The sequence below is a fragment of the Salvelinus alpinus genome, chromosome 31, assembly GCF_045679555.1.
Source record: "Salvelinus alpinus chromosome 31, SLU_Salpinus.1, whole genome shotgun sequence".
NCBI classification, from domain to species: Eukaryota; Metazoa; Chordata; class Actinopteri; order Salmoniformes; family Salmonidae; genus Salvelinus; species Salvelinus alpinus.
Window position 1 is genome coordinate 18,341,944 of NC_092116.1, and position 17,536 is coordinate 18,359,479.

Genomic DNA, 17,536 nt, shown 5'->3' on the forward strand with positions numbered 1-17,536 from the left:
TTTCATGGTATCATTTGTTTTGCATCCCCAAGTTGTCACATTTATTTCAGAAGAGATCATTTTTTTCACGTGTAGTTTTATGTTATCACAAGCTGCTTTTACATGTTGTCACATGTTATCACATTAACTTCATATATGATCACATGTAATCACATGAGAATTGCATGTGTTGTTTTCTGTAAGGGATAGTATCAATCCACACCCTGAGTTTAATTTGATCATACAGTACCTTCAAAAAGTGTTTACACCCCTTGACTTTTTCAAAATTTTGTGGTGTTACAGCCTGAATTTATAATGGATTAAACCGAGATTTCATGTCACTGGCCGACACACAATACCCCATAATGTCAAAGTGGAAGTATGTTTTATAACATTTTTACAAATGAATTAAAAACGAAAAGCTGAAATGTCTTCAACCACTTTTTTATGGCAAGCCTAAATAGGTTCCGGAGGAAAAATGTGCTTAACAACACATAATAAGTTGCAAGGACTCACTCTTTTACAGTAATAGTGTTTAACTGTCACGTCCTGACCATAGTTCTTATGTGTTTTAATTGTTTTAGTGTTGGTCAGGACGTGAGCTGGGTGGGCATTCTATGTTGTGTGTCTAGTTTGTCTGTTTCTGTGTTCGGCCTAATATGGTTCTCAATCAGAGGCAGCTGTCAATCGTTGTCCCTGATTGAGAATCATATATAGGTGGCTTGTTTTGTGTTGGGATTTTGTGGGTGGTTGTTTCCTGTCTTTGTGTTTTCTATGCACCAGCTAGGACTGTATCGGTTTGCCACATTTTGTTATTTTGTATTTGTAGTGTTCACTGTTTATTCGTTTAATTAGACATGTTGAGCACTGGCTACGCTGCGAGTTGGTCTGATCCCTGTTACACCCCCTCTTCCAGTAAAGAGAGGGAAGGCTGCCGTTACAGAAACATGATTTTTGAATGACTATCTCATCTCTGTACCCAACACATACAATTATCTGTAGGGTTCCTCAGTGAATTTCAAACACCATAAATATCAGGAAGATTTTCCAAAGTAAGGCACCTATTGGTAGATGTGTATAAATAAAACAACTGACATTGATCATGCTGAAGTTATTAATTACACTTTGGATGGTGCATCAATACACCCAGTCACTACAAATATACGGGCGTCCTTCCTAACTCAGTTACCGGGGAGGAAGAAAAACGCTCAGCGATTTTAAACACGAGGCCAATGGTGACTTTTAACTTCTTATGGCTGCAGGGGCAGTATTGAGTAACTTGGAAAAAGGTGCTCATTTCAAACGGCCTCGTACTTGCTCGTACAATATGCATATTATTATTACTATTGGATAGAAAACACTCTCTAGTTTCTAAAACCGTTTGAATTATATCTGTGAGAAAAACAGAACTCATTTTGCAGCAAACTTCCTGACAGGAAGTGGAAAATCTGAAATCGATGCTCTGTTCTAGGGCCTGCCTATAAATGGCCTTCATATTTATCAGTATACATGCACTTCATACACCTTCCACTAGATGTCAACAGGGAGTGAGAGAAGAAATGGAGTGTATTACTTGATCTGCGGTCGAATAAAAGCTCTTGGCATGACGTGACCCCAATTTCCTGTTTCCTGGAACGCGCGAGAAGTGACCTGGTATTGCCTTCTGTAAAGCTGTCGTTATAGACAAATAATATCTCCGGCTTTGATTTTATTTGATACATGTGACAATATCATCGTAAAGTATGTTTTTTCAATATAGTTTTATTAGATTATTGAAATTTTTTCGGGACGTTAGGCGTGTTGCTTTGTCTGCGTATGTTCAGGAAGGAGAGCTTCGCGCCACTTTGCTAGCTTTCCGTGCTAATTGACTGGAGAAGAGGACATTCTAAATCCAAAGAACGATTGTTCTGGACAAAGGACACCTTGTACAACATTCTGATGGAAGGTCATCAAAAGTAGGACCCATTTTACGATGCTATTTCATATATCTGTCGAGCATGTTGTACTAGTAGTTTGCGCCCAGATTTTGGGAACTCTCTCGCTATAACTAAGCTGGATGTCGTAATGAAGTTATTTTTAGAATTCTAACACTGCGATTGCATTAAGAACTAGTGTATCTATCATTTCCTATACAACATGTATTTTTTTGTAATGTTTATGAATAGTTATTTGGTCAGAATATGTGAGTGTCAGAAAAATATCCGGACGTTGTGGGAAAAAGATGCTACGTTAGCACAATGTATAACCACTGATTTCAGCTTTAAATATGCACATTTTTGAACAAAACATAAGTGTATGTATAACCTGATGTTATAGGACTGTCATCTGATGAAGCTTATCAAGGTTAGTCAAAAATTATATATCTTTTGCTGGTTTGTTATGATCGCTAACTTTCGCTGCTGGTAAATGGGTTGTGTTTCTGGCTATTGTGGTAAGCTAATATAATGCTATATTGTGTTTTCGCTGTAAAACACTTAAGAAATCGGAAATATTGGCTGGAATCACAAGATGCCTGTCTTTCATTTGCTGTACACCATGTATTTTTCAGAAATGTTTTATGAGTATTTAGGTATTTGACGTTGGTGTCTGTAATTACTCTGGCTGCTTTGGTACTATTTCTGACGGTAGCTGTGATGGTAGCTGCAATGTGAAACTGATTTATACCTCAAATATGCACATTTCTCGAACAAAACATCGATTTATTGTGTAACATGTTATAGGACTGTCATCTGATGAAGTTGTTTCTAGGTTAGTTTGGTTGGATCTTGGTTAGTTATGTTGGTTTTGTGCATGCTACCTGTGCTGTGAAAAATGTCTGTCCTTTTTTGTATTTGGTGGTGAGCTAACATAAATATACGTGGTGTTTTCGCTGTAAAACATTAAAAAAATCGGACATGTTGGTTGGATTCACAAGATGTGTATCTTTCATTTGCTGTATTGGACTTGTTAATGTGTGAAAGTTAAATATTTAGAAAAAATATTTTTTGAATTTCGCGCTCTGGCTTTTCAGTGGAATGTGGGAGGAGTTCCGCTAGCGGAACGCTGGGGCTGTAAAGGTTAACAAACATAATCAATAATATTTCAACCGGACCGTAACCTATTCAATAAAAGAGAGAAAGAAATTGGAGAGCTACCCCTCTCGTGCGCAGGAACTATTCAGAGGACACCTGACTAATTTGGAAAAATCTCACAAATTTTTCAAAATAAAAGCCTGAAACTATGTCTAAAGCCTGGTCACAGCCTGAGGAAGCCATTGGAAAACGAATCTGGTTGATACACCTTTAAATGGAAGAAAGACGGACCAGGAAACACAGATTTAAAAAAATAATAATAATAATAACTTCCGGGTTAGATTTCTTCAGGTTTTCGCTTGCAGAATCAGTTTTGTTATACTCACAGACAATATTTTGACAGTTGTTGAAACTTTGGAGTGTTTTCTATCCTAATCTGTAAATTATATGCATATTCTACGATCTGGGCCTGAGAAAATATCAGTTTACCTTGGGCACGTTATTTTAAGAAAGAAAAAAAATCTGACCCCTAGCGCTAAGAAGTTAACGTAGGACCGTTGTCCTCACGTCCTCGAAACAGAAAGTTACATTTTTGTAACAGGCCTTATATAGTAGGGGAGAGAAGGGCGTGTTTCATAGTTTACAGACAATGTCTGTTCACTTGGGCGGGGCCACTCAGTGAGCAGAGTTTTAACCTTATGAAAACCATTCTCTCATTTAGAAGCTAAAATTACATTTAATCTTTTCACAAATAGTTTCATATTTACACATTTCAATTGCACAACAATTCCATGTGAATCTGATAACTAGAATGTGTAGACTTTCCAAGATACAGTTTATGTCATCCTATCATCAGTAATAATGTCTCAGACGCCAACTGATCTGGCATCATATTCATTAGGTACCAACGCATATTTTCAACTGGTTGGATAACCGAAATATGGTTCCTTTCACCACCTTTTGATGTTACTAAACTCTCTTGCTATGTTAACAAAGGGCTTTCCAAGAGTCCTCTGTAGAGTAGAGAGAGAGAAAAGGGGGGAAGGTATATATGGGGGTCATAAACCTCATCAACAGGCCAACGTCATGACACACTGATACAACAAAATGTGAAAGAAGTTCGAGGGGGTTATTATTATTAGTAGTAGTATGCAATTATTATTAAAGATACGTATTTCAACTTGATACGTAAAGCATATCTATTTTGTCCCTGTATGATGACTCAGTGTGTGCCCAATGGAAAGTTGTTTAATATGCAGTTCTATGTTGTACAATAACAAATATTCAGACATAAAACACATATTTTAATGTACAACATAAGCTTAGCTAAAATATATTTGATAAAGGCAACAAGATCCCAATTTGTAGAACACTTCTTCCGATTACTGTATACAAATATTAAAACCTGTTATGGCTAGGGGTTCTGCTAGCGGAACGTTTCGACAACATCCGGTGAAATAGCAGAGCGCGAAATTCAAAAAAAGATATTAGAAATATTTAACTTTCATATATTCACAAGTGCCATACACCACATTAAAGCTTAACTTCTTGTTAATCTAGCCACCGTGTCAGATTTCAAAAAAGCTTTACGTTGAAAGTAAACCATGCGATTATCTGAGGACAGCACCCCATCAAACAAACACATGACAATCATATTTCAACCCGCCAGGCGCGACACAAAACGCAGAAATAACTATATAATTCATGCCTTACCTTTGAATAACTTCTTCTGTTGGCACTCCAATACGTCCCATAAACATCTCAAACGGTCCTTTTGTTCGATTAATTCCGTCGTTATATCTCCAAAATGTCAATTTATTTGGCGTGTTTGATTCAGAAAAACACTGGTTCCAACTCGCCCAGCATGACTACAAAATATCTAATAAGTTACCTGTAAACGCTGTCCAAACATTTCAAACAACATTCCTAGTCCAACTTTAGGTATTTTAAAACTTAAATAATCAATCAAATTTAAGACAGGATAAACCGTGTTCAATACCGGACCTGGAGCGTGCATCAAAACAGTAGAGAGCACTAGGCTGGACCCTCGTTCTGAATAGCCGTACTTCTTAATTTCTCTAAACAAAAACATCAATCAATTTCTAAAGACTGTTGACATCTAGTGGAAGCAATAGGAACTGCAACCAAGTGCCACAGAAATCTAGGTTCCCATAGAAATACAATTGAAAACAGAGTCACCTCAACAAAAAAGAAAATCCTGGATAGTTTGTCCTCGGAGTTTCGCCTGCCAAATTAGTTCTGTTATACTCACAGATATTATTTTAACAGTTTTAGAAACTTTAGCGTGTTTTCTATCCAAATCTACCAATTATATGCATATCCTAGCTACTGGGCCTGAGTAGCAGGCAGTTTACTTTGGGCACGCTTTTCATCCGGACGTGAAAATACTACCCCCTATCCCAAACAGGTTTTAAGAGAGACGTATGCCTCAAACAACAACCTCATCCATAAAACCTTCTCTACAATGCCAAAGCCTACAAACCCCATTGATACATTGACATTTTCATAAAAGTTTTTGTACTAATACATGCTCACTTTTGTGTGATGTTATAAATCTTCTGGCTGAGTATCAGTGTAAGTTATTTAAGTCTCTCTACAAAGGAACATGGTAGTTATGGATACAATCTTTATTTACCTCTCTAGGAGGGTATAGAGGTCTGTCTAGGAGCCACACCATCAGAGAAGTGTTTATACCACCCTATATCCTTGTTGCTGTACGCAGATGTGAGTTTAAGGCAAACTAAGCAAAACTCTTTTCTGCAATTTACACAGGTTATATTCTTACAGCCGCTCTGATCATGCTTTGCCAGCTTACCACTGGTAGGACAGGCACGTATGGAGGGGCAGCCGGTTACACCTGCAAACTTAGTAAATTAGTTGGTAGAGCAGGTCTTCAACCGTTCCACTGCCATATGCACAGCCAGCAGAACTCGTAGCGCTGGCCTTTTTCTGCCTAGCACATTATGCGGTGGACACACAGGTTAGAGGGGCTGCTTCTAGAAACATTTGACCTGCAGCCAGGGCACTTTGGTAAGAAAAGGGGTTGTTACATTATTAAGCAAAATGTGATTGCTCCTGCAGTATTGCAGCCTTGTAAGTGGAGCTTGGAAAAGGGGATATTGTCTCTTTTCATTGACAGCTGAATGCATTTGAATAAATTAACACTCACTGGTTTGTATTCAGAAGAGTTTTGGTATGAAAATAAATCTGCCAATGTCTCCTCAAATTTGTGTATATCCTCGGTGGTGAGAAGAGCAATCTTACACACTTTTTGGTAAGACCCCTCCTTGCCACAGTTAGTATCAGGACAAAAGAACATATACTGTTTCTTGGAATATCATTTTTTTAAAGTGTCAATGTTTATGATCACTATGTTTGATATACAGTTACAAGATAAAATGGAGACATACCCCGGGTTGTTCTGAAAAGTTAGCGCCTTTGTTTGTCTATTGTGATTCGATTTTTTATTTATTAGGATTCCCGTTAGCCGACACTAATGGCGACAGCTAGTCTTACTGGGATCCGACACATAACGAAAAATACATTACAGATTAAATACTTTACAATTTACATACATTTAAAAACATTAACATGTAGTGAGTGTGTGTGTGTGTGTACATCTATCAGGTACACATACTGTACATGTCTGTGCATACACACAACAAGTAGGTCACATGGGGAGAGGCGCTGTGCCGAGAGGTGTTGCTTTATTTTTTCTTGTGATAAATTCGCCGTAGCACACACCTGAATGTACTCATAATGACTTCTTTCTCTGGCAACAAAATTATGATCTGTTTCACTGAATTGCATTGTGAAAGCCTAACACTCTAATATGGTATGTTATTACTTAACTAGTCATGTTGGTAATAGAACAAGCTGTCAAATGATGGCCACCTAACCCAGATTGAAATTTACAGTGCCTTCAGAAAAGATTCACACCCCTTGACTTTTTCCACATTTTGTTGTGTTTCAAAGTGGGATTAAAATGGATGTCATTGTTATTTTAGGTCAACAATCTACACAAAATACTATGTAATGTCAAAGTGGAAGAAAAATTAAAAGAAATCTAAAACACTAATATATCTTGATTAGATAAGTATTCAACCCCCTGACTTAATACATGTTAGAAACACATTTGGCTGCGGTTTCAGCTGTGAGCCTTCGGGGTAAATATCTAAGATCTTTGCACACCTGGATTGTACATTATTTTCACACGATTCTTTTTTAGGATTCTTTAAGCTCTGTGGTTGTTGATCATTACTCCGTTTTGCTCTAATACCCCCACAAGTGTCTGGAGACTCGTCTGAAGGTAGCCAGTACTGGTTTAAAAAAACGAATGGAACTATGATGGTAGTTTTGTGCCTACCCCCCAAAAAGGGGTTAAATATGTGTAAAATAAACCCAAAATGTGTCCTGAGTTTTTTTTCTTCATATTTCTTCACTTTTTTCTTCATATCCTGTCCTGAGTTTTTTTCTAAATCATCCTAGATTTAGGAAAGACAGTTCAAAACCTTGTTTCTTATGATTCATTTTTTCATTGTCCTTTTTGCCATTTATAAATGTGTTATTCAATGCATTTCTATGGGCTTTAGTAGTAAAGGCCAAAATCTATATTTTATCAAATAATTTTTGTAGAATTGCTTTTGTTACCTAAAGGGGACCTAAAATGCTAAATCAAATAGCTAAATTCCCCTCCCCCCGAACGTCTTAGACTGAAGAATTAAGCAAATTCCTGAATTTATTTAGGGTTGCCATAAAAAAGGGTTGAATGCTTATTGACTGAAGACATTTCAGCTTTTCATTTTTTATTAATTTGTAAAAGATTCTACAAACATAATTCCACTTTGACATTATTGTAACGGCGGTCCTCCTTCTCTTCGGTCGAAAAGGAGGAGTATTGATTGAACCAAGGCGCAGCGAAGTTTGAACACATATTTATTAACGAAAAAACACGAACTTGAATAAACTAACAAAACAACAAAACGGTGAAGACAGACCTAGACGACGAACTTACATGAAACAAGAAGAACGCACGAATAGGAAACAGACTACATAAACCGAACAAACCGTATACAGTTCCGTATGGTGCAAACATAACACAAACACGGAAGACAATCACCCACAAACAAACAGTGAGAACACCCTACCTAAATATGACTCTTAATTAGAGGAGAACGCAAAACACCTGCCTCTAATTAAGAGCCATACCAGGCAACCAAAACCAACATAGAAACAGATAACATAGACTGCCCACCCAAAACACATGCCCTGACCTAAACACATACAAAAAACAACATAAAACAGGTCAGGACCGTTACAGAACCCCCCCCCTCAAGGTGCGAACGCCGGGCGCACCAGCACAAAGTCCAGGGGAGGGTCTGGGTGGGCAGTTGACCACGGTGGTGGCTCCGGCTCTGGACGCTGTCCCCACACCACCATAGTCACTCCCCGTTTCTGTCTTCCCCTCCCAATGACCACCCTACAACTCACATCCCCTAAATAAACGGCCAGCACCAGGACAAGGGGCAGCACCGGGACAAGGGGCAGCACCGGGACAAGGGGCAGCACCGGGACAAGGGGCAGCACCGGGACAAGAGGCAGCACCAGGATAAGGGGCAGCACCAGGATAAGGGGCAGCACCAGGATAAAGACCAGCACCGGGACAAGGGGCAGCACCGGGACAGGGGGCAGCACCGGGACAAGGGGCAGCACCGGGACAAGGGGCAGCACCGGGACAAGGGGCAGCACCGGGACAAGGGGCAACACCGGGACAAGGGGCAGGTCCCGGCTGATATACTCTGGCAGATCCCGGCTGTGGGACTCTGGCAGGTCTATGCAGGCTGACGGCTCTCGACGCTCATGGCAGGCTGACGGCTCTCGACGCTCATGGCAGGCTGACGGCTCTCGACGCTCATGGCAGGCTGACGGCTCTCGACGCTCATGGCAGGCTGACGGCTCTCGACGCTCATGGCAGGCTGACGGCTCTCGACGCTCATGGCAGGCTGACGGCTCTCGACGCTCATGGCAGGCTGACGGCTCTCGACGCTCATGGCACGCTGACGGCTCTCGACGCTCATGGCACGCTGGCGGCTCTGGCAGATCCTGTCTGGTTGGCGGCTCTGGCAGATCCTGTCTGGTTGGCGGCTCTGGCAGATCCTGTCTGGTTGGCGGCTCTGGCAGATCCTGTCTGGCGGGCGGCTCTAGCGGCTCCTGTCTGGCGGGCGGCTCTAGCGGCTCCTGTCTGGCGGGCTGCTCTAGCGGCTCCTGTCTGGCGGGCGGCTCTGTAGGCTCATGGCAGACGGGCGGCTCTGTAGGCTCATGGCAGACGGGCGGCTTTGCAGGCTCATGGCAGACGGGCGGCTTTGCAGGCTCATGGCAGACGGATGGCTCAGATGGCGCTGGGGAGACGGATGGCTCAGATGGCGCTGGGGAGACGGATGGCTCAGATGGCGCTGGGGAGACGGATGGCTCAGATGGCGCTGGGGAGACGGATGGCTCTGGCCGGATACGGCGCACTGTAGACCTGGTGCGTGGTGCCGGAACTGGAGGCACCGGGCTAAGGATAAGCACCTTCCTACTAGTGCGGGGAGCAGGAACAGGGCACACTGTATTCTCAAAGCCCACTCTATACCTGATGCGAGGTACCGGCACTGGTGACACCGGGCTGAGGACAAGCACATCAGGATTAGTAGGGGGAGAAGATACAGTGTGTTCAGGGCTCTGGAGACGCACAGGAGGCTTTGTGCGTGGTGCCGGAACTGGAGGCACCGAACTGGATACACGCACTACAGAGAGAGTGCGTGGAGGAGGAACTGGGCTCAGGAGACGCACTGGTAGCCTAGTGCGTAGTTTAGGCACTGTAGGTACTAGGCTGGGGCGGGGAGGTGGCACCGGAAATACCGGACCGTGGAGGCGTACTGGCACTCTTGAGCATTGAGCCTGCCCAACCTTACCTGGTTGAATGCTCCCGGTCGCCCGACCAGTGCGGGGAGGTGGAATAACCCGCACCAGCCTATGTAGGCGAACCGGGGAAACCATGCGTAAGGCCGGTGCCATGTATGCCGGCCCGAGGAGACGCACTGGAGACCAGACGCGTTGAGCCGGCCTCATGACACCTGGCTCAATACCCAATCTAGCCCTACCAGTGCGGGGTGGTGGAATAACCCGCACTGGGCTATGCACTCGTACAGGAGACACCGTGCGCTCTACTGCGTAACACGGCGCCTGCCCGTACTCCCGCTCTCCACGGTAAGCCTGGGAAGTGGGCGCAGGTCTCCTACCTGCCCTTGGCCCACTACCTCTTAGCCTCCCCCCAAGAAATTTTTGGGAATTACTTACGGGCTTTTTGGGCTTCCGTGCCAGACGCGTTCCCTCATAGCTCCGGTTCCTCTCTCCGGTAGCCTCTGCTCTCCTCAGTGCCTCCAGCTGTTCCCATGGGAGGCGATCCCTACCAGCCAGGATCTCCTCCCATGTGTAGCAACCCTTTCCGTCCAATATATCGTCCCATGTCCATTGCTCCTTCTTTTCCTGTCCCTTACTCCGTTGACTCCGTCTGGAATGGTGGGTGATTCTGTAACGGCGGTCCTCCTTCTCTTCGGTCGAAAAGGAGGAGTATTGATTGAACCAAGGCGCAGCGAAGTTTGAACACATATTTATTAACGAAAAAACACGAACTTGAATAAACTAACAAAACAACAAAACGGTGAAGACAGACCTAGACGACGAACTTACATGAAACAAGAAGAACGCACGAATAGGAAACAGACTACATAAACCGAACAAACCGTATACAGTTCCGTATGGTGCAAACATAACACAAACACGGAAGACAATCACCCACAAACAAACAGTGAGAACACCCTACCTAAATATGACTCTTAGAGGAGAACGCAAAACACCTGCCTCTAATTAAGAGCCATACCAGGCAACCAAAACCAACATAGAAACAGATAACATAGACTGCCCACCCAAAACACATGCCCTGACCTAAACACATACAAAAAACAACATAAAACAGGTCAGGACCGTTACAATTATGGGTTATTGTGTGTAGGCCAGTGACACAAAATCCCAATTGAATCCATTTTAAATTCAGGCTGTAACACAACAACATGTGAAAAAATTCAAGGAGTGTGAATACTTTTCAGAAGGCAATGTATCTGAATGTGTGTTAGCCCAAAATTGTAATGTCCATCTATGAGACTGTGGATGACTTGGCTGACCCAAGACTGAACAAAGTGAGAATGAGACATGAATGGTCATACCTGATATCTTTGAACAAAATAAAATTAAACAGTCTATGAGCGAATGGAAGACCATGTAGTCTACTTTGAAGTTGTCTATCTTTCATAATGCTAAAATAGTTGCTTCTTGATTGTCTGTCACATTTAGCCGCAGACTCTGTATGACAAGATCAAAGTTGGATGCCCAGAAACCTTCTCCTTCTTTCTCTGCATCCCAGGCTATGTTCTGTATATAGCTGTTACTGATCAATTTCATCACGACCTGCACGTCTGACGTTTGATTAGAATCTTTTCTCTTTATAGTTTCTCAAATGTGATAGAACATTTTATTTTCAAGTAATTCAGGCTTACCTTACTTTTTGATGAAGTTATATTTTATTATATTATTGCATTGTCTGTTTATATTTGTGTAAACATGACTAATTGATGTCCAAAAATATATTCTGAAAGAGTAGTGGTGATTCTGTGGGGGGGACAACTTTGGTGACAACTTAAATGGAATATTATAGCAACAGTTGAATCAAGTTCTACGTTACTCATAATTCATGACATTATCATCAATATTGATCTAACCTCTTTATGGCAATTTGAATGATAGTGCAATTCAAATTGCATGGCGCGGAAAGGGATATCCTGTGACGATCATCGTAGGAACATTCAGACATATTCGGTTCGACATATTTTTATTATATTTAAACCGCACAAAAACAATACAGAATACACGACACGTGAAGCTACGGAGCGCTCACAGGCAACTAGACATAAACAAGATCCCACAAAAACCAGTGGGGAAATGGCTGCCTAAATATGATCCCCAATCTGAGACAACGCTAAACAGCTGCCTCTGATTGGTAACCATACCAGGCCAACAAAGAAATACACACACTAGATTACCCACCCTAGTCACACCCCGACCTAGCCAAAATAGACAATAAAAGGCTCTCTATGGTCAGGGCGTGACAGTACCCCTCCCAAAGGTGTGGATTCCGGCCAGAAAACCCGACTCTATAGGGGAGGGCACCGGTGCAGAGGAAGACTCCGGCCTTGGAGCTGGACTGGACACCGTGCCTGGACTGGGCATCGGCACAGAGGAAGGCTCTGGCCTTGGAGCTGGACTGGACACCGTACCTAGACTGGGTACCGGCGCAGAGGGAGGCTCCTGCCATGGAGCAGGACTGGACGCCGTGCCTGGACTGGATACCGGTGCAGAGGAGGGCTCCGGCCTTGGAGCTGGACTGGACACAGTGCCTGGACTGGGCACCGGCGCAGAGGGAGGCTCCTGCCCTGGAGCGGGACTGGACGCCGTGCCTGGACTGGGCACCGGCACAAAGGAGGGCTCCGGCCTGTGGACCGTCGTAGGAGGTTCCGGATTGTGGACCGTCGTAGGAGGTTCCGGACTGTGGACCGTCGTAGGAGGTTCCGGACTGTGGACCGTCGTAGGAGGTTCCGGACTGTGGACCGTTGTAGGAGGTTCCGGACTGTGGACCGTCGCGGGAAGCTCTAGACTGGGGACCGTCGCCGGAAGCTCTGGACTGGGGATCGTCGCCGGAAGCTCCGGACTGGGGAGGCGCACTGGAGGCATGATGCGTGGAGCCGGCACAGGTTGCACTGGACTGGTGACACGCTCTTCAGGGCGAGTGCGGGGAGCAGGCACAAGACGTACCGGACTGGGGAGGCGCACTGGAGGCCTGATGCGTGGGGCCGGCACAGGTTGCACCGGACTGGTGACACGCACTTCAGGGCGAATGCGAGGAGCAGGCACAGGACGTACCGGACTGGGGAGGCGCACTGGAAGCCTGATGCTAGGGGCCGGAAGAGGTTGCACCGGACTGGTGACACGCTCTTCAGGGCGAGTGCGAGGAGCAGGCACAGGACGTACCGGCCTAGGGAGGCGCACTGGAGGCCAGATGCGTGAAACCGGTGCAGATGACACCGGACTGGTGTCACGCTCCTCAGCACGCCTGTGCTGAAGCACTCTCATCGCTACCACCTCTCTCCAGAATAACTCATCGAGTTCCTCCTTCAATTCCCTGACTGGCTCTGGTTCACACCCTGGTTCCGCCGACCACCCCGTGGTCCCCGCACAGCTCCAAGGCCTGCTCCCCACACTCGTCATGTCCTTTGGGCTTTCCTTGTGGCCGCGAACCCCGGCATCGTCGCTGTCCTCCCTTCTCTCCTTGCGTCTGCTTCCACGGCAGGCTTTCGTGTACTGCCAAGATTTCCTCCCAAGTCCATGATGTCTTCTCCTCCTTGGTCTCCTCCCAAGCCCAGGACCCAACTCTCTCCTCCTGGGCACGCTGCTTGGTCCTGGTGTGGTAGGATCTTCTGTCACGATCATCGTAGGAACATTCAGACCAAAGCGCAGCGTGATATCGGATCAACATATTTTTATTATAAGTCAACCGCACAAAAACAATAAAGAATACACGACACGTGAATCTACGGAGTGCTCACAGGCAACTACATATAAACAAGATCCCACAAAAACTAGTGGGGAATTGGCTGCCTAAATATGATCCCCAATCTGAGACAACGCTAAACAGCTGCCTCTGATTTGGAACCATACCAGGCCAACAAAGAAATACACACACTAGATTACCCACTCTAGTCACACCCCGACTTAACCAAAATAGAGAATAAAAGGCTCTCTATGGTCAGGGCGTGACATATCCACATTCACACTTGCTGCTAAGGCATGGTTTATGGACTATAGTTTTGAAAACAAAGTAAGCAATAATATTCTTCAATGCGTTGTGTTGTAGCCTAGGTAGGAAAATGTTCTTGTCCCTAAAAAACATAGTCAATAGGGGAGCTACAAGCTATGTGCCCGGGGGCTGGGAGCGCAGTGTTGAGAGTGCACAGTGTAAGCTACTTGCCATTTTAGAATCTGATTTTAGAAAATCTTCGGAGTGACTGTGGATCTAAGGGGGCTAAAGGTGCCTAAACATCTGCTCATGTGCGGGATTCTCTACTTACTCACAGGGAAGATCTCAATGGCATAATCCTCACGTCCTTTCGCCTTGATTCCTTCTTAAAACCCATAGGATGAGAAAGCCAATGTTACCTTCCCTCTAAACTTCACCTACAGTAGGTTTTGAGAAGGACACGAGAAGTGTGCAATTGAGATCATCCCAATGTCTCTGCTCTAGACTACTGGTAGAGGACAGTCTACTCTGGCGACGGGTGTGCGTTTATTAAAGTTAGATCCAAGCTAAATTAGTGTCTGCAAGACCGAAGTATAGTATTGTACATAAGAGAACCAAATATAATAACAGTGTAATGTTACTGTAAGACAAAAAATGATTCTGGAAGAATATAACAAAACTGCCTCATGAGCTTAGTTCAACTGTCATATCCCACCAACTAAGACCCAGAGTTTTCAAAAATACTTTTGAGGGAAGGGTGTGCCTGACGTACGTAAACACACACTAACAAAAAAAATACACACACAAACCAATAAATATATTTTATTTAATATGGTTTAATAATGAATGTTCTTATCAGCAACTACAGCAATTGTAACTGCTTTATATTGTGCAACGAATTGTTGTGTTGTATATGTATTTAAATGTATTATCTCCATCAATCAGATGATAGAATAATATATTTGAATATCGATTTCACAAAATAGTATTAGTATTATATATGTTTTCATCTAATGAGCTGCACTTTGATAAAACATATATTCGTATTATTTTAATCCACCAGATAGTAGACCACAGGAAAAGGAGGGCCGAGCACGCCACCATCCACATCAATGGGGCTGTCGTGGAGCGGGTCGAGAGATTCAAGTTCCTTGGTGTCCACATCTCTAAGAAACTACCATGGTCCAAACACACCAAGACAGCCGTGAAGAGGGCATGACAACGCACAGCAAGCGGTAAAGGAGTACCATGTCCATGATCAAAAGGCTCCTTTAGAGCTTCTACCCCAAGCCACTCATACACACAAAACACACACACTCATACCAATCTCTAAAAAACATGGTTCTCAGAATGTTATGTGCTAGATGGAGATTATTGAACTGAGTTGAAAAGTATTATTATTATATTATTAAAATATTATTTTAGTGGTGCTAAATTCTATGAAAATTATATCTTGACATACACAGTAAATACAGAAAGTAGTATGTCCGCACTGTGACTGCTATGAGATCACAATATAACGTTGAACTGGCTCAAACTGATAAAGTAGCATACCAACCACCAAATGAAGTATTCAAAGAAAAACACACTCCCTACAATCAAACATGGGGAGGTTCAGTAATGCTGGGGATGCATTGCTGCCTCTGGTACTGGGGGCCTTGAATTTGAGCATGACATCATGAAATCATCAAGGTGTTTTGTTGAAGCCAATGTCCATAAACTGTGTCTCTGTGGAAGGTTTTGGATATTCCAGCAGGACAACAGGCCCAAACACACATCAAAAGCACCCTGAAATGGTTCAAGAAGAAACACTGGCCTGTTCTGGAGTGGCCAGAAAAGAGTCCATATCTGAATCACATCCAAAACTTATGGCGAGACCTGAAAACAGTATTTGGAGGGCACACCTCATTGAAAAGTGGGGCCAAAATACAAGTAAAAAGATGCAGCAAGCTCACTGATGGCTACAAGAAACGTTTGTCTACAGTTATTTTGGGTAAAGGCTGTGCAACAAAGTACAGCTCAAGGGTGCCAGTAATTATGTCCATGCCATGTCTTTATTGTTTTTGTCTTTAATAAAAATTCTAAACTTGAGTTTATTAAAACTAAATTGGTGAAATTCGAATAACAAGGTGTGGTAACCAAAGTGTTTTTAAAATGTGGACATATTTGAGAAATAGGGAATGATTACGGGAACAGTGCAAGGGTGCCAATATATTTGGCTGGCACTGTAGTGTAGTTAGAACTCAAACTGTTCCCATCAAACAGAAAAAGAAAGTTGGATGAACACATTTTGATTGTAGATACTGCACCTATTTTGCATTGCCCATATACAGTCGTTGTTTAAGGTCATTATGCAAAGGCAAAGTGCTGCATGAGCATTTTAGGGGTCATAGGTCCGATAATGGTTCATGGTTGACATGCAGACATAATAGGATAATACTTCATAATAAGATCATATATCAGTGCATAATCACTCATCTACCTACACAACATATTTGGCTGGACAGCAAAAAACAGTGTCAATCTTTGCCTTTGTAGGGCAGTTGCTGGGAGAATCTCAATTGCATTCTCCTTGCGTCCTCTTTTCTCTACAGTTCAAGTCCTTCAAGATGAGAATGTGGTTAGCCAAAAAGATGACAACATAGTGTCGTGGAAATCACCACTAAGGAGCCCAAAGTCAAACTTAAATGAACATATCTTTATTCACGCCAGCGGAGAATAAAGATATGTACAAGTTAGTCAGAAGCTCTGAGGAAGTATGTCACCCTTAGCATATTTATACCATCATAACAACAAGTTACACAAGAATAACTAAGCACATTCTTCCTCAGAAAAGTGCTTGCTCTCAGGGAGCGGCTGCTTTCGAAAGAAAACTTGGAAACCACAAAGTCTGTGTAATGGCTGTCGCTCTCCTCATCCTCGGACGAGGAGAGGAGAGAAGGATCATCAGACCAATATGCAGCATTCGGGAAATAAGCCATCTTTATTTGAACACGATGGCAACACGAAACAAAACACTTACAAATTTACAAAAACAAGAAAACGACGTTGACGAAACCTGAACATAAACTTACATAACTAAACGTAAACTCACGGACAGGAAACAGACGACATCAAAATAAACGAACAGCCAAACAGTCCCGTATGGTACATACATTTCGACGACACAGGAGACAATCACCCACAAACAAACAGTGAGAACACCCTACCTAAATATGACTCTTAATTAGAGGAGAACGCAAAACACCTGCCTCTAATTAAGAGCCATACCAGGCAACCACAACCAACATAAAACAGATAACATAGACTGCCCACCCAAAACACATGCCCTGACCTAAACACATACAAAAACAACATAAAACAGGTCAGGACCGTTACAGAACCCCCCCCTCAAGGTGCGAACGCCGGGCGCACCAGCACAAAGTCCAGGGGAGGGTCTGGGTGGGCAGTTGACCACGGTGGTGGCTCCGGCTCTGGACGCTGTCCCCACACCACCATAGTCACTCCCCACTTCTGTCTTCCCCTCCCAATGACCACCCTAAAACTAACATCCCCTAAATGAACGGCCAGCACCGGGACAAGGGGCAGCACCGGGACAAGGGGCAGCACCGGGACAAGGGGCAGCACCGGGACAAGG

The 17,536-nt window shown here is 43.7% G+C and overlaps 1 protein-coding gene across 1 annotated transcript; it reads right to left on the reverse strand.

Annotated features, from left to right (window-relative positions):
- Positions 1-6,606: 6,606 nt before the first annotated feature.
- Positions 6,607-10,470, reverse strand: LOC139561704 (uncharacterized). The gene is made up of 2 exons (XM_071378958.1): positions 10,350-10,470; positions 6,607-9,675 (listed from the first exon to the last, which is right to left on the reverse strand). The coding sequence occupies exons 1-2, from the start codon at positions 10,385-10,387 to the stop codon at positions 8,343-8,345; spliced, it is 1,371 nt and encodes a 456-aa protein (XP_071235059.1). The 5' UTR covers positions 10,388-10,470; the 3' UTR covers positions 6,607-8,342.
- Positions 10,471-17,536: the final 7,066 nt, after the last annotated feature.